This window comes from Aotus nancymaae, unplaced genomic scaffold, assembly GCF_030222135.1.
Source record: "Aotus nancymaae isolate 86718 unplaced genomic scaffold, 86718_ANA_hifiasm-v0.15.2.pri h1tg000079l, whole genome shotgun sequence".
In the NCBI taxonomy this organism is placed as follows: domain Eukaryota; kingdom Metazoa; phylum Chordata; class Mammalia; order Primates; family Aotidae; genus Aotus; species Aotus nancymaae.
In genome coordinates, this window is record NW_026988494.1 from 8,232,389 (window position 1) to 8,250,245 (window position 17,857).

General features: G+C 47.7%; 1 protein-coding gene across 1 annotated transcript in view; it reads left to right on the plus strand.

The window, feature by feature from the left end:
- Positions 1 to 2,391: 2,391 nt before the first annotated feature.
- The window catches only part of GSR (glutathione-disulfide reductase), a 56,616-nt gene continuing 41,150 nt past the window's right edge, over positions 2,392 to 17,857 (plus strand). Inside the window, exon 1 of the mRNA XM_064368833.1 lies at positions 2,392 to 2,697. Coding sequence (XP_064224903.1) covers positions 2,392 to 2,697 — 306 coding nt within the window. The remainder of the gene's footprint in view (positions 2,698 to 17,857) is intronic.

Here is a 17,857-nt window from a genome sequence, read left to right on the forward strand (position 1 = left end):
TGGGTTCCAGCGAGCGTCTTGTGGCTTCTCTTCCCAAAGTGCTGGGATTACAGGCATGAGCCTCTGTGTCCGGCCTCCTCTAGTGTTTGAAAGAAAACTTTTATTTTTTTTAAGAGACAGGGTCTCGGACCAGGTGCAGTGGCTCATGCCTGTAATCCCAGCACTTTGGGAGGCCGAGGCGGTTGGATCACCTGAGGTCGGGAGTTCAAGACCAGCCTGACCAACGTGGAGAAACCTCATCTCTACTAAAAATACAAAATTAGCCAGGCGTAGTGGCGCATTCCTTTAACCCCAGCTACTCCAGAGGCTGAGGCAGGAGAATTGTTTGAACCCAGGAGGCAGAGGTCGCAGTGAGCCAAGATTGTGCCATTTCACTCCAGCCTGGGCAATAAGAGTAAAACTCCATCTCAAAAAAAAAAGACAGGGTCTCACTCTGTCACCCAAGCTGGAGTGCAGTGTTACAGTCATAGCTCACTAACCTTGAATTCCTGGGCTCAAGTGATCCTTTCACCTCAGCCTCCAGAGTAGTTGGGACTACAGGTGTGTGCCACCACACCCAGCTAATTTTTTATTTTTTTTATGGAGATGAGGAGCTCACTGTGTTACCCAGGTTGGTCTCAAACTCGTGGGTTTAAGGGATCCTCCCACCTCAGCCTCCCAAAGTGCTGGGATTACAGTTGTGAGTCACTACACGTAGCCCAAAATGGTGATTTTCTGTGTTCCATCTACATTTATTACAAGACAGGCTGTAGGAAGGAAGAACTTTCTCCTCTTCCCTTAAAGTTTGTATTCAGAAAAACTGGATCCCAGGCCGGGCACGGTGGCTCACACCTGTAATCCCAGCCAGCATTTTGGGAGGCTGAGGTGGGCAGATCACGAGGTCAGGAGTTCGAGACCAGCCTGAACAACATGGTGAAACCCTGTCTCTACTAAAAATACAAAAATTAGCTGGGCGTAGTGGCGGGCGCCTGTAATCCCAGCTACTCGGGAGGCTAAGGCATGAGAATCGTTTGAACCCAGGAGGCAGAGGTTGCAGTGAGCTGAGATCATGCCGTTGCACTCCAGCCTGGCATTAGTCCATCTCAAAAAAAAAAAAAAAAAAAAAAAAATTGGATCCCATTCCATTTGGGGCGTGGTGTGTTCCCATTCTCTCTCCTTGTGCTGGGCATTGCTGCCCAGTGACCTGGACCTTCCTTCCTTTGCCTACCCGGATGTGATCGGATGACCTGTGCACTGTACTTGTGGGCATAGGATTGTGGCCTATCACAAGACAAATTCGAAGCTGCACTTACTACTTTGTTGTGCAGTTGGTAGTTGTAAATATTCTCAAAGGACACACCAGTCTCTACAGCTTGGGAGGTCAATGCTTTTGTGTCTCCAACTCTATCTTTTACTCTGTGCTTCATCTGTAGATCATAAAAACCGCTACTCCGAATTAATCCACTATTCCAAACTTAATTACTCCACTATTCCACTATTCTCAAACTTAAGAGTCACCTGAAGGCAAGAGACAGTGTTGGTCAAAATATAGTTCCTAACTGGGCACGTGCACGCCTGTAATCCCAGCTACTCGGGAGGCTGAGGCCAGAGGATTGCTTGAGCCTAGGACAGGAGTTCGAGACCCCTGACTTTAAAAGGAAATAAAAATAAGGCTGGGCACGGTGGCTGGCATCTGTAATTCTAGCATTTTGGGAGGCCGAGGTGGGAGAATCTCTTGAGGTCAGGAGTTCCAGACTAGTCCTGGCAACATAGCGAGACCCCGTCTTTTTAAAAAGCAAAAAAAAATTAGCCGAGCATTGTGGTGGACACTTGTAGTCCCAGCTGCTGGGAAGGCTGAGGCGGGAGGATCGCTGCTTGAGCCCGGGAGGTGGATGGAGGCTGCAGTGAGCAGAGGTCGCATCACTGCACCCCAGCCTAGGGGAGAGTGAGACTAAATCTCAAAGAAAAAACAACATAACTGGTCTCTGGAACAAACATGGAGAAACAACACCGCCCCCCACCCGCCAGTAGAGGCAAATTTCTCTTCCTCGACCAGCCGGTGCCACTGGCAACTCCCCAGGGGGCCAGCTCGCGAAAAGCCGGCAGAAACGAGAGGGCGTTCACCGTCCCTTGCCTTGCTCTACCGGACCAGAAGGCTACAAGCGGCCGGCGCCGCCCGGGAGCCAGGTGCCAGGATGAGGACGGAGGCGGAGAAACCCCTCAAGCTCTGCCACCGGGGCGGGGAACAGGGAGACGGCCCCGCCTCTCGGTGCCCTCCGGGTCTCCCCTAGCGGCGGCCGCGTGCTTAGTCACCGTGAGGCTGCGCTTGCCGGGGGCCTGCGCCCCCCTTCTCCGGGGACCGCCCCCCGGCCGCCGGCCGCCCGCCGCCCTCGGCGCGCCACTTCCGCGTGCATGGCCCTGCTGCCCCGAGCCCTAAGCTCCGGCGGGAGGCAGAGCTGGCGGCGGGCGGCACGCGCTTCCCGAGGCTTCCCGCTGCCTCCGCCCTCTCCCGCAGCCGCCACGCGCGCCCTCTCCCGCGTCATGGCCTGCAGGCAGGAGCCGCAGCAGCAGGGCCCGCCACCCTTCGCTGGCGCCGTGGTCTCCTACGACTATCTGGTGATCGGGGGCGGCTCGGGCGGGCTGGCCAGCGCGCGCAGGGCGGCCGAGCTGGGCGCCAGGGCCGCCGTGGTGGAGAGCCACAAGCTGGGTGGCACTTGCGTGAGTACCGCTGGTTGTTCGGGCTGGGGGCGCCGCTTTGTCTCGGCCTCTCGGGGGACAGCCTGTGCTCTTCCCTATGGCGATCCCGTCCCCCGGCGCAGCGCTTTCCTCTTTTTCACCCCAGCAAATCCCCACTCCGAAGCCAGGACCCCAGTAGGTGGAGAAGAGAGAAGCGTCCAGGGACTTCTCTGCGGCCCCCAAAGCCAAGCCAGCGTTTACTCCCGCTCGGATGCGATATTGACCAAGGCCTGGGCGGGTTAAATTAATCTTCGTCGCATCCTCTTACTTCTCCAAGTGAGACAGGATTGGATTCTATGCTTGACCGCGTGAAATACAAAACTGCATCTGGGGACATTGCTGGTGGCCTGTGTGTGTGGGGATGAGAGTGACGGCGTCGTTGGTGCTGGAGGGTACCCTTGAAGAACGTATATGCTGGTTCTCCCGTTTCAAGTGCAGAATGATTTATAGCAGTTGTTATCAACCTTGGCTGCACATTCGAATCACCTGAGGGTGTCTGGATTTCTAACTTAATTGGGCTGAGGTGCAGCTCGGGCTTTGGGATTTTCAGGTGATCTGAATTGCAGCCAAGGCAACCTTGATTAGGCGAGTTCGCAGAGCTTTGGCTTTTGTCTTGGTTTTGTGTGGATTGCAAAACTCAAAAAACAGGGATGTAAATGCTGAGATTTACAAAATTCATAATTTTTGAAAATAAAGAGTTTTTGTTTGTGTTTGTTTTTTTGAGACAGGGTCTTTCCCTGTCATCTAGGCTGGAGTGCAGTGGCGATCATAGCTCACTGCAGCCTCGAACTCCCGGGCTTAAGAGATCCTCCTGCCTTAGCCTTCTGAGTAGCTGGGACTACAGGGGCAAACCACCACACCCAGTTAATTATTATTACTTTTTATAGAGATGGGGATCTCTATGTTTACTGTGCTGATTTCAAACCCTTGGGCTCAAGTGATCCTCCTGCCTCAGCCTCCCAAATTGCTGGGATTCTAAGCCTGAGTCACTGCACTAGTCCTAAAAGTAAATGTTTTCAAGTTTTGGTGTGCCGCCCTTTTCTATCACAAGATTGGGGTGTTAACGATAAAATGCTATATCCGAGAGGAACCTGGGATTCAGGATAGGTTCTCTAAATTCCTTTGGAGATTAATGTTTAAATTAGACCACATTGGGAACTCCTTAAGGGCAGGGATGGGCTTCTATGTTTGTGTGTCTCTTTTCACCTTAAAATCCCTTGCTCAGTAAGCACTTGTGCAATGAATGAAACTAAAAATGGACAGTTAGGAAAAGGCTGACTTCATTGTTCAGTGCCCTTTTTTCAAAATGAACATGGAGATTAAGAGAAAGGAAAAATCCCTGTTAATTATCAACTTGCACTTTGACACTGTAGTCCAGACAGAAGGTTAGAAGTCTTGTCTCTGCAGAAGGCAGATTGTGGGGTGCCACTAAGAGCCCCCCCACCACACACCCTGTGAAAGTACTTGATCACTTCTCACTTCTGTTCTGCTCTCCACATTTTTCTCTCTTCCTCTTTATCTGCTTATGTCATAATCTGCTTCAGAGGTTCACCCAGTTTACCTTCCTGTTAAGAATTTTTTTTTTTTTTTTAGAGAGTCTCACTCTGTCGCCCAGGCTGGAGTGCAGTGGTGCAACATGGGCCCACTGCAACCTCTGCCTCCTGGGTTCAAGCAATTCTCCTGTCTCAGCCTCCCAAGTAGCTAGGAATACAGGTGCATGCCATTATGCCTGGCTAGTTTTTGTACCTTTTTTTTTTTTGAGACGGAGTCTCGCTCTGTCTCCAGGCTGGAGTGCAGTGGCTTCATCTCGGCTCACTGCAACCTCTGCCTCCTGGGTTCAGGCGATTCTCCTGCCTCAGCCTCACGAGTAGCTGGGACTACAGGCATCTGCCAACACACTCAGCTAATTTTTGTATTTTCAGTAGAGACAGGGTTTCACCATGTTGGCCAGGATGGTCTCGAACTCCTGACCTCAGATAATCAGCCCACCTTGGCCTCCTAAAGTGCTTGGATTACAAGTGTGAGCCACCACACCCAGCTTATTTTTAATTTAAAAATTTTTTTTAGAAACAGGGTTTTGCCAGCTTCACTTGGTGACTCACGCCTGTAATCCCAGCACTTTGGGAGGCCTAGGTGGGTGGAACACGAGGTCAGGAGATCCAGACCATCCTGGCCATGGTGAAACCCTGTCTCTATTAAAATACAAAAAATTAGCCAGTCATGGTGGCACATGCCTGTAGTCCCAGCTACTCAGGAGGCTGAGGCAGGAGAATCGCCTGACCCCAGGAGACGGAGGTTGCAGTGAGCCGAGATCATGTCGCTGTACTCCAGCCTGGTGACAGAGCAAGACTCCATCTCAAAAAAAAAGAAACAGGGTTTTTCCATGTTGCCCAAGCTGGTCTCTGACTCCTGGGCTTTAGCAGTCTGCCTATCTTGGCCTCCCAAAGTGCTGGGTTTACAGGCATCAGCCACCACTCCTGTCCCGTTCCTTGTATTTTAAGTGCTTGGATTGGGAGCAGGTAGGGAGAAAATGGTAGATGGAAACATTTGTGAGACATGTCCCTTCCCTTAAGGAATTTTACAGTATGGTGATTGTGAAAGAAAAAAACTCTTGGAACTCCAAACTATGCCAAAGGGAAAGTTCGGCTTGGGAACTGAATCGCCCAAAAACTGCTTTTCCTTTTGTTCCCCAACAGACAGGTTCCCAAACAGACAGCTGTAATTTCACAATCCCATGTCATAGCCTCATTTCCTCTACTCCAGCTTTTCACTTTTACTTTGTCTTATATAAAATGCAGATTTACCGAGGCTCACTAGAGCCTCACAAAAATGCAACCATTGCGATGGCTCATGCCTGTAAGGAGGCCGAGGCGGGTGGATCACCCGAGGTCAGGAGTTTGAGAAGACTGTCTAACTTGGTGAAACCCCATCTCTACCAAAAATACAAAAATTAGCTGGGTGTGGTTGTGGCTCCTATATTCCCAGTTACTTGGGAGGCTGAGGCAGGAGAATTGCTTGAATCCGGGAGGTGGAGGTTGCAGTGAGCCAAAATCTTATCACTGCACTCCAGTCTGGGCAATAGAATAAGACTCCTTCTCAAAGAAAAAAAAAAAAAATGTAACCATCTACCTTACTGCCTATCCTCCCTCTCTTTTTCCTTCTCCTTGTTCATTCCCCTTTAAATACTAACGCTCCCAAAACCACCTTTGGAAAAAGCATAGGTCATAGATACTCCTGCGATCTGTATTTTTTCCTGGGTGCATCTTCAACCTTGGCTAAATAAAGCTCTATAGATTGAGACCTACCTCAGTCACATTTTGTTTTGCAGTGGGGAAGACAAAATGCAGACAGTCAACCCCAAAGGGGAGTTGTTTGTGTTAATTGCTGCAAGTAATAAGAAATTACAGTAGTCCAGAAAAGAGTTGAAATGATCACTTCTGCATGGGCACTATGGGGAGATTTCATGAAGCAGATGGTATCTTTCGGCACCTCAAAAGATGAGGCTGGGCACGGTGGCTCACGCCTGTAATCCCAACACTTTGGAAGGCTGAGGTGGGCGGATCACTTGAGGCCAGCAGTTCAAGACCAGCCTGGCCAACATAGTGAAATCCTCTCTCTACTAAAAATACAAAAATTAGTCGGGTTTGGTGGTGCACACTACTTGGGAGGCTGAGGCATAAGAATCACTTGAGCCCAGGAGGCAGAGGTTGCAGAGAGCTAAGATCATGCCACTGCACTCCAGTGTGGGCAACAGAGAGAGACGCTGTCTCACAAAAAAGGGGAGAGATGGGTAGTATTCTTTAACATTCCTAACCTCAAAAGATGGGTCCCAAATCTAGGATATGTTGTGTAACCAAATTTGGAGCAAAGGATATCGCTTTAATAGCAGTAAGAGGGCCAGCCGTGGTGGCTCATGCCTGTAATCCCAGTACTTTGGGAGGCTGAGACTGGTGGATCATGAGGTCAGGAGTTTAAGACCAGCCTGGCCAAGATGGTAAAACCCCGTCTCTACTAAAAATACAAAAATTAGCTGAGCGTGGGTGGTGGGCGCTTGTAATCCCAGCTACTTGTGAGGCTGAAGTGGGGAGTTGCTTGAACCCGGGAGGCAGAGGTTACAGTGAGCTGAGATCGTGCCACTGGACTCCAGCCTGGGCGACAGAGCGAGACTCCGTCTCAAAAAAAAAAAAAAAATTAGAAATAGGAGATGAGAAGCTGATGAGTAGGTTGTGGTTTGAAAAATGTGGAGTTTCCAGACACACAGTGAACTGTGGGGTGGGGCTGGCTTGAGCAGACCAGTGACTTAGTCAAAGTAGTTTTGTGGAAAGCCTTAAGATTGATATCTCACCCTTGGTGATGCCCAATAGAAGTTTCTTTCTTGTTTTATTCTTTTTTAAATTTATAGAGATAGGGTCTCACTATGTTCCCCAGGCTGGTATTGAACTCCTTGACTCAAGCAATCCTTCTGCTTCTGTCTCTGAAAGTGTTAGGGTTACAGGCATGAGCCACTGTGCCCTGCTGAAGTTTAAGATTGGTTCTCCAGTGAGTTCTTTCCTAAATAAAATCCATTAATTTCTAAAGCTTGGAGAAATTTTAAAGTTGTGGTGTAAGATCACATGGAAGGTTCAAATTAGAGTGTGTGTCTAGCAGTGGTCATTTACAGGGAGTGAGATTATTTGATTTTTAGTTGTTTTATCAGTGTTCCTTCATTTAATTGTTCAACTGTTAAAGTTTATGGAAGCCCACTGTTTTGGACCAGTCTTCTGTACTAGGTCCCAGCAGACCTCTCTCTCTCTCTCTCTCTCTCTCTCTCTCTCTCTCTCTCTCTCTCTCTCTCTGTGTGTGTGTGTGTGTGTGTGTGTGTGTTTCTTTTTTTTTTTAGAGATGGGTTTCACCATGTTGACCAGGATGGTCTCAATCTCTTGACCTCATGATCCACCCACCTCAGCCTCCCAAAGTGCTAGGATTACAGGTGTGAGCCACTGAGCCCGGCCTTGTTTGTTTCTTTTTTGAGACGGTGTATTGCTGTGTTGCCCAGGCTGGAGTGTAGTGGGGTGATCTCAGTTCACTGCAATCTCCATCTCCTGGGTTCAAGGAATTCTAGTGTGGTGCCTCAGCCTCATGAGTAGCTGGGACTAGCATACACCACTATGCCTGGCTAATTTTTTTTTTGAGACGGAGTTTTTCTCTTGTTGCCCAGTCTGGAGTGCAATGGCACGATCTCGGCTCACTGCAACCTCCACCTCCCGGGTTCAAGCAATTCTCCTGCCTCAGCCTCCCGAGTAGCTGGGATTATAGTCATGAGCCACCATACCCAGCTAATTTTGTATTTTTAGTAGAGACAGGGTTTTTCCATGTTGGTCAGGTTGGTCTCAAACTCCCGACCTCAGGTGATCTGCCTGCTTCAGCCTCCCAAAGTGCTGGGATTACAGGTGTGAGCCACCATACCCAGCCCTAATTTTTTGTATTTTTAGTAGAAATGAGGTTTCACCATGTTGGCTAGGCTGGTCTCTAACTCCTGACCCCAAGCGATCCGCCCGCCTTGGCCTCCCAAAGTGCTGGGATTACAGGCATGAGCCACCGCCCCTGGCCTGTTATTTTGTTTTTAAAGGACAGGATCTCCCTCTGTCTCCCAAATTGGAGTGCAGTGATGTAATCTCAGCTCACTGCAGCCTCAAACTCCTGGGCTCAAGTGATCTCCCATCTCAGCCTCCTGACTAGCTGGTACTGCAGGTGCATACCACTGAGCCTGGCTTGAATTCAGTTTTTGAAGTCTCCAAAAAGTTAAATATATTTTGTCTCTCATGATCACATGTAGACTGGAGAGAAATGCAAAGACTGCCCAAAGCCAAGGCAAATTTGAACCTTCTGGGAGCTTTGTCTCTGCCATTCAGTTCTCGACCTACGCAGATGTTGGGAGAGTCAGCTTAAGGAAAAGTTCTTTCTGAATTGCCGCTCCCTTTGCCCCAGGGCTTGGGGAGCTCGTCGTCCTGGGTTCCTGCTGAGTGTACTGATTCTGTGATAAGAATACTGTGTTTCTGTGGTTTTGGTTAGTAGTTCTCACCAATGAGAGTTGGGTAGTAAAGGTTGATCGTGTGACAAAAGTTCTTGATTGCCAAGTCACCGTGAACTGTGCTGCACAGCACCAGTTGGAGAGGCCTGGGGGAGAGGCAAGGGCTTTGAAAGATCCTTGAACAGCAGGCTACTCAGTGAATCATTGCTCATCTAGCCTGAAAACAATTAACCGGCAACATGTAACCTCACTTGGAAGTGATACTGTGTACTTTGATATTATGATGTCTATATCCCGATAAGGCTAAACACTGGACATACTTTTTTTTTTTCCTGAGACAGGGTCTCACTGTGTTACCTAGGCTAGAGTACAAGGGCATGATCATAGCTCACTGCAACCTCAAACTGCCAAGCTCAAGTGCTCCTCCTGCCTCAGCCTCCCCAGTAGCCAGGACCACAGGCACACGGCCACCACCATGCACTGGCTGATTTTTAAAATTTTTAGTAGAGACAAGGTCTTGCTTTGTTGTTGCCCAGGCTGGTCTCAAACTCCTGAGCTCAAGCAGTCCTCCCACCTCAGCCTCTCAAAGTGCTGGGATTACAGGCATGAGCCTCTGTGCCCAGCCTGAACATGCATTATTATTATTATTTTGAGACGGAGTTTTGCTCATTTCCTATGCTGGAGTACAATGGCGCGATCTAGGCTCACCTCAGATTTCATGATTGGCTTAAAGTGAAGGAAATAAAGGTAAAATCACTTCAGATCTCTAATTAGTCTGTCAGTTGAAACGCTTTCATTCTTCTCACACCCATCTACTTTTTTATCCACCTCCCTACCAAAAATTGCCAAGTGCCCGTGCAAACTGGCTTTAGTTCCTAATTCAGGGCCTGCTGGAGCTCCAGCCTGGGCACCAGCATTTGGCAGCATGCAGGCAGGGCAGTGTGTGATGGACTGGGGAGTACAGGTGTCCGCCTGGGTCCACGTGTGGCCTCCATCCTGCCCCAGTGGAAGAGATGCAGATGTGGCCACGTGGCTGAACTGAGAAGGCAGGCCTCCCTCTTCCCAGAGGTTCCTGCGCAGGTGCCGCTGAAGAGAGGCGCTGGGGAGGGGCAGAGAGGAAGCAGTTTGTCTCTTACCATAAGGCTGATTCTCTTTAACTTTGCGACCAGCGGAAGCAGTTGTGTGTGAACTGGGCACAGATTGAAGAATCTGCCCCTGTTGAGGTGGGTGGGCCTGATTATTGCCCCTTAGGGTCCGATAACTTGGATGGACTTGGATAGTGAGAGAGGAGGCCTGAACTGAGATGTGGGTCCTGTCGAAGACTCCCTCTCTACCCCGCACCTTGGTCCCAAATACCCAGCGGAATTCCAACTGGAAGGATTTGCATCCTGCTGGGGCTGAACATGCCTGCCAAAGTCATGTCCGACCTGCGTTCCTGGCTCGCCTGTTCAGGGACTGCCATTCTCAAGGGCTCTGTGCCTGTCCTGGGAAGGAAACAACCATGGGAAGGAAACAAATGTGTATAAACTGCTGTCAATAAATGACACCCAGACCTTCTGGCTCAAAAAAAAAAAAAAAGAATGAGTTGATGAATCGATAGTGTTTTACTTTGGAAATGATGACTCATCTATTTTCTAAGTAGTTCTATCATTTTGGTCTTGAATTAGATTTTAGACAGCAAGGAAGGACTACAGGGAGGAAACTGTAGGCAATTCTGTGGTGGAGAGCTGAGGGGGAACCAGAGGAAGGAAGTTCACATTTTTTTTTTTTTTTGAGACAGGGTCTTGCTCTTTCACCCAGGCTGGAGTGCAGTGGTGTCATACCGCTCACAGCAGCCTCAAACTCCTGTGTTCAAACGATCCTCCCACTTCAGCCTCCTGTGTAGCTGGGACTACAGGCGAGCACCACCACACCCAGCTAATTTTTAAATTTTTTATTTGTGGAGACAAGATCTTACTGTGTTTCTTAGGCTGGTCTCTAACTCCTGGGCTCAAGCAGTCCTCCTGCCTCATCTTCCAAAGTGCTGGGATTACAGCATGAGCCACCACACCCAGCCGGAAGTTCACTATTGAACACAGGTGATATTCTTGGCAGGTGCAGTTGCAAATTAACCAAGTTCTTGTTTCACTGCCAACATGAGCAATGTGAAGTTTCTCCCTGGCTAGGCAGGACTGAAGGTAGGGAGGCAGGCCCTAGGAAAAATGGTGAAGTTTCTAAAGTTTGCCACCTGTTGTCATCAAACTCTATACATGCTCAGTCCCTCCTTGGAGGGGGTGCCCTGTCTTCACTGTGAGCTAATGCCAGTGGGCCCACTAATCAGGATTCTGAACACTAGATTGGTTGGAAGAGGAAGCTCTCAGGAATGGATCATCAATTTGGAAATGGAGGCTGAGTTACAGGAGTCTCCTTGATGATTCGTTTACTGAACGTCCTGTGAAATTTGCTTCTTAGCTGGGTACGGTGGCCCACGCCTGTAATCCCAGCACTTTGGGAGGCCAAGGTGGCTGGATCACTTGAGGCCAGGAGTTTGAGACCAACCTAGCCAACATGGCAAAACCCCGTCTATACTAAAAATTCAAAAACTAGCTGGGCATGGTGGCAGGCACCTGTAATCCCAGGTACTTAGGAAGCTGAGGCAGGAGAATCGCTTGAACCTGGGAGGCAGAGGTTGCAGTGAGCCAAGATTGCACCACTGCACTCCAGCCTGGGCAACAAGAGTGAGACTCTATCTCAAAACAAAACAAAGGAAAAAAAAATAGCTGGGCATGGTGGTGCGTGCCTGTAATCTCAGCTACTCGGGAGGCTGAGAATCTCTGGAACTTGGGAGGCAGAAATTGCAATGAGCTCAGATCGTGCCACTGTACACTCCAGTCTTGGTGACAGAGCGAGCCTCTGTCTCAAAAAGAAAAAAAAAAAAAGAAACTTGTTTCTTATCCCTCGTTAATGTCCACGTAGAGAACTAGGAAATCTACCGGTGATGTATGCTTAGGGTCTTAGTAGTGTGCAACTCTGGGCAACCAGAGCCCTGAGAACTCATCTGGATGATGCTCCAGTCTGGGAGGCAAACTTCCCTTGTGATCAGCTGATGTGTTTCAGGTAGGAAGGGCCCTGGGGAATTTATCTCCTCCTTTCCATATGCCTTGTGTGCACGTGAGGAGCCAGCAGACTGCAGAAATAATTTAGAGGTGTCGGTCACCATCAGCTCTATCACAGATGAGAAATAGATGCTTTATATACCTTATCTCTGACCTGCTCAAAATCTCCGTAATGGAAGCATTATTCTCTTTTTATGGAATGAGAAACTGAGCTAGGAGAAATTTGGAAACTTACCCACCTACAGCCACTAAATGGGAGAGCTCAGAGTCAAACTCCTGTCTGTCTGACTTGAGGCCTGTACTCTGTCTGACAACCTGATGCACAGGTCAGCTAGAGCAGCGGTCCCCAACCTTCTTGGCTCCAGGAACCAGTTTTGTAGAAGACAGGTTTTCCATGGACCAGGAGTAGGGGATGATTTCAGGGTGATTCAGGATTTAAGTGAATCACATTTATTTACTTATTTATTTATTTATTCATTTTTGGTTTTTGAGATGGAGTTTTGCTCTTGTTGCCCAGGCTGGAGTGTAATGGCATGATCTCGGCTCACTGCAACCTCTGCCTCCTGGTTTCAAGCCATTCTCCTGCCTCAGCCTCTCAAGTAGCTGGGATTATAGGCACCTACCACCACACCTGACTAATTTTTGTATTTTTAGTAGAGACAGGGTCTTACCATGTTGGCCAGGCTGGTCTTGAACTCCTGACCTCTGGTGACCCACCCGCCTAGGCCTCTCGAAGTGCTGGGATTACAGGCATGAGGTACCACAGCCCAGCCTGCATCACATTTATTGTGTACTTTATTTCTATTCTTATGTTGTAATATATAATGAAATAATTATACAATTCACCGTAATGTAGACTGAGTGGGAGCCCTGAGCTTGTTTTCCTACAACTAGACAGTTCCTTCTGGGGGTGATGGGAGAAGTGACGGATCATCAGGCATTAGATTCTCATAAGGAGTGTGCAGCCTAGATCCCTGCATGCCCAGTTCTCAGTAGGGTTCGTGCTCCTATGAGAATCTAATGCTGCTGCTGATCTGAAAGGAGGTAGATGGAGCTCAGGCAGTGCTAGCAATGGGAAGCAGCTATAAATACAGATGAAGCTTCATTTGCTTGCCCACCACTCACCTCCTGCTGTGCAGCCTGGTTCCTAACAGGCACCTCGGGATCAGGGATCCCTGAGCTAGTGAAGGGGAAAGAAGGCCTGGTATGGTGGCTCATGCCTGTAATCCCAACACTTTGGGAGGCTAAGGTGAGAGGGTCGATTGAGTGCAGGAGTTTGAGGCCAGCCTGGGCAACATAGTAAGACCCCATCTCTAATTTGTAAGAAATCGAGGCCAGGTACAGTGGCTCACACCTGTAATCCCAACACTTTGGGAGGCTGAGGCAGGCGAATCACGAGGTCAGGAGTTCAAGACCAGCCTGGCAGTGTGGCGAAACCTCATCTCTACTAAAAATACAAAAAATTAGCTGGGCGTGGTGGCGGGCATCTGTAATCCCAGCTACTCGGGAGGCTGAGGCAGGAGACTCACTTGAACCTAGGAGGCGGAGGTTGCAGTGAGCCGATGTCGCGCCACTGTACTCCAGCCCAGGAGACAGTGTGAGACTCTGTCTCAAAAAAAAAAAAGAATTGAAAAAAGAAATGAAAAGAGAAGGGAGCAGCAGAGGGGATGGGTGGGTGAGACTGTTCTAGCTTTTCACCCCTGGACTCCCCAGCTCTCAGTGAAACTAAATGTGTGTTTTTTGAAACAGGGTCTCACTCTATTGTCCAAATTGGAGTGCAGTGGTGCTGTCTCAGCTCACTGCAGCCTTGACTTCCCAAGCTCAAGTGATCCTCCTGCCTCAACTTCCCCAGTAGCTGGGACTACAGGCTCATGCTATCATACCTTGCAAATTTTTGTATTTTTTCTAGAGATGGGGTTTCACCATGTTGCCCAGGCTTGTCTTGAACTCCTGGCCTCAAGCGATCCACCTGCTTTGGACTCCCAAAGTGCTGGGATTACAGGCGTGAGCTGCCACTCCCAGCATAAATGTGCTTTTCATTCCTTCCAAGTCATAGGCGCTGAGGTTATGTCATATTGCTGGCGTGTAAATGAGTCTCTGAAAGCAGTGGAAATCCTTGGAGGCCTGTTCATAGGAGCTGGCAAAATAGGAGAGCGGTATTTCAGGGTCATAGGCCTCCTTTTAACCAGTGCCCCAGGCCCCCAAAGTGTGTTGTGCTGGAGTGCAGCTCCTCTGACCCAACAAGGCCACAATTTTCCACCACCCTCTTCCTCTGATTTCTGGCCCAGTGCTCTTCAATTTTAGGTAATGTGGTGATTCTGTTGCTGCCCCTTGAGTCAGTATCTTGGATAGGCCCGGAGCCTCTCTAAGCTGGCACTACTGCAGACTCCCCAAGAGCAGGGGCTATATCTATTTAGTGCCTTACATTGCATCTTGCCTGGCACAAGTGCGTGCTTACTCAGTACCTCTGAATGAATGACTGGAAGCTAAGACAATGTAGAAGCGAAAAGGCAGAAATTTCTAAAAAGCAAACCAGAGTTATATACCCCAGGCACCAGTGAAAGCCCACCTTGGCGCTTAGAAGAAACATATTCCATGGTTCAGGTGCGGTGTCTCATGCCTTAATCCCAGGACTCTGGGAGGCTGAGGTGGGTGGATCTTGAGGTCGAGATCATCCTGGCCAACATGGTGAAACCCAGTCTCTACTAAAAATAGAAAAATTAGCCAGGCGTAGTGGCATGAGTCTGTAATCCCAGCTACTTGGGAGGCTGAGGCAGGTGAATCGCTTGAACCTGGGAGGCTGAGGTTGCAGTGAGCTGAGATCGCGCTACTGCACTCCAGCCTGGGTGACAGAGCAAGACTCGGTCTCAAAAAAAAAAAAAAGAAAATTATCTGGATGTGGTGGTGCGTGCCTGTAGTCCCGGGTACTTGGGAGGTTGAGGCAGGAGAATCGCTTGAACCCAGGAGGCAGAGGAAGCAGCGAGCTGAGATTGCGCCACCACACTTCAGCCTGGCGACATAGCAAGATTCCCGTTTAAAAAAAAAAGAATATGTTTTAAAATTAAACATCTTTAAAAAAACCTTTAGAAACATATTTTTTAAAGACTTAAAAAAAGAAGCCTTAACTAACTTTAAAGTAGCTTCAAATATACATGAGGAACAAATTGATGATATGTGAGAGTATTAAGAACATTGAGTGCTTTATGACATGCTTGGATTGCTTTTAATGGTTCTTGGGAAGCCGGAAACCATGGTTGGAGGACCAGCAGTTTTTACTTAGCAGACAAATGATCTCTACCTTTGGGAAAATTGCTTTTGGAGTCTGTCCTAGTTGAAGCCACTTAGTGAACTTAAATTGTGAACTGCAGGGCATAAAGGTGTGGGTGGAAGGCACTGGGAAGCACTTTGCCTGCGGAATAACTGGAAAAGGCAGGTTGGATGAGAAAATTATTCCCATTATGGGGCTGGGATTGTCCTTCCCACAGAGTTTTGGCCTCCTTTCTCAGCTTTTACCATTAAGAAACTCCTGTCTTCCTCCTTTCTTAGAAATGGCTCATTCTATTTATTTCAGTAGTGTGGTCAGGTACTTGGGGGTTGAGAAATAGCGTATTCTCAGCTTGGCCAGATGAGAGGGCACTCTAGATAGCCATACATTTATTATAATTATTATTATTAGTTTTTAGAGGTAGGGTCTTGCTCTGTTACCTAGGTTGGAGTGCAGTGGTGTAATCATAGTTCACTGTAGCCTTCAACTCCTGGGCTCAAGTGATCCTCCTGCCTCAGCTTCCTGAATAGCTGGAACTGCAGGCATACACCACCAAGCCCCTCTAATTTTTTATTCTGTTTTTTGCAGAGATGGGGTCTCAGGGTCTCACTATGTTGCCCAGGCTGGTCTCTTAACTCCTTGGCTCAAGCAATCATCTTTCTTGTCAGCCTCCCAAAGTGTGGGGATTACAGGCATAAGCCACCACACCCGACCCATAAATTATTGTAATTGTTAGTAAGAAGTACTTTCTATATAGTGTGGTTGTCATGTTGTTGTAGGTGTTGATTCTTTTAGGAGGCTTGAATTCTGTACCATTTTCTCAATCCCATGAGTTCCTGTTTCTGTTGCCTTTAATATTCTTATTATAGCATAATTGCATTAAAAAAAATCCAAGTCTAGCCGTGCGCGGTGGCTCACTCCTGTAATCCCAGCACTTTGGGAGGCCGAGGCGCATGGATCACCTGAGGTTGGGAGTTTGAGACCAGCGTGACCAAGATGGAGAAACTCTGTCTCTACTAAAAAAACAAACAAACAAACAAATGAATAAAATCCAAGTCTAAAACTTCACAGTATATGACCCATCTCTTTCCAGGAAAAAAAAAATCCCATATAACCGATAACCTGAGACTATAAAGAAATGTAACTCATTCCTTTTATTTTATTTTAATTTTTTTGAGACAGAGTCTCAGTCTGGAGTGCCGTGGCGAATCTCAGCTCACTGCAACCTCTGCCTCCCAGGCTCAAGTGATTCTCCTGCCTCAGCCTCCCAAGTAGCTGTGAATATAGATGCGTGCCACCACGCCTGGCTAATTTTTATGTTTTCAGTAGAGATGGGATTTCACCATGTTGCTTAGACTGGTCTCGAACTCCTGACCTCAAGTGATCTGCCCGCCTCGGCATCCCAAAGTGCTGGAGTTACAGGCGTGAGCCACCTCGCCCAGCCATCACTTATTCCTTTATAATAACAGAGTGCAGAATGATGGCAAATAATAGGATTATAATGAAATTGTAGCCGGTATGCTGTTAGAATTTGGAGCAACTAAAGGAATAGAAGATTACTATTCAGGAAGACCGTCTGTTTCAAACATTAGCGATTTTCATGAGCTTTGGGCAGGTTTCTTTGAATTTAGCTTTTCATATGAAGTGCCTTGGCTAGTACATACGTGGTTCAGGTTCCACCATAGAAGGATACCCTGAAAACATTCTGTTGTAAGAGCCAGGATGGTATTACTGGGGCAAACAGAAAGTGAATCTAGTTTCTTATGGTCATGGATCAGCAGAGGTACAAGCCACTAATATAAATTATGTCTAGAAAGCATTCATTTTAGTATAAAAGAATAATTGTATTATAGACGAGGGATTGAAGAAGCACTCACCAACTTTCCACTTCCCAGATTAAATCGTTTTGATGTATTTTTGGTTATTCTGGTTTATAAATATCTAAAAACAATTACACAAGTAAAAAAAACTTATAGAGGCCAAGCATGGTGGCTCATGCCTATAATCCCAGCACTTTGGGAGGTTGAGGCTGGAGGATCACTTGATCAGTCAGGAGTTCAAGACCAGCCTGGGAAATATACTGAGACCTTGTCTCTATTTTTGTAAACTGTTTTAAATTTTTATTTAAAAAATAAAAAGCATATGGAGGCTATGTATGGTCTCACACCTGTAATTTCAACACTTTGGAAGGCCAGGATAGGAGGATTGCTTAAGCCCAGGAGTTTGAGATCAGCCTGGGCAACATAGTGAAACCCTGGTCTCTATATTTTTAGAAAAATATTCTTTATTAAAAAAAAAAACATATTCAGGCACGGTGGCTCACACCTGTAATCGCAGCACTTTGTGATCCACAAGGCGGGTGGATCACTTGAGCTCAGGAGTTCAAGACCAGCCTGGGCAACATGGTGAGACCCTGTCTTTACTAAAAATACCAGGCATGGTGGTGAACGCCTGTGGTCCCAACTACTTGGGGGCTGAGGAGGGAGGATTGCTTGATCCTGAAGAGCAGAGGTTGCAGTGAGCTGAGATTGCGCCATTGCACTCCAGCCTGAATGACAGAGCAAGACCCTGTCTCAAAAAAACAAAAAGGCATATGGAACAAAATATGAAAGTTTTCTTCCTCCCCAGAGAAACACTGCTGACTGCTTGGAGTATAGCCAAACTGTGTTTACACCCATATATACATACATACATACTGCATATAAATATGAATTGGATCATGGCATAACTCTGCAACTTTCTTTTTGATGCATAATATTGTATGTTAGAACT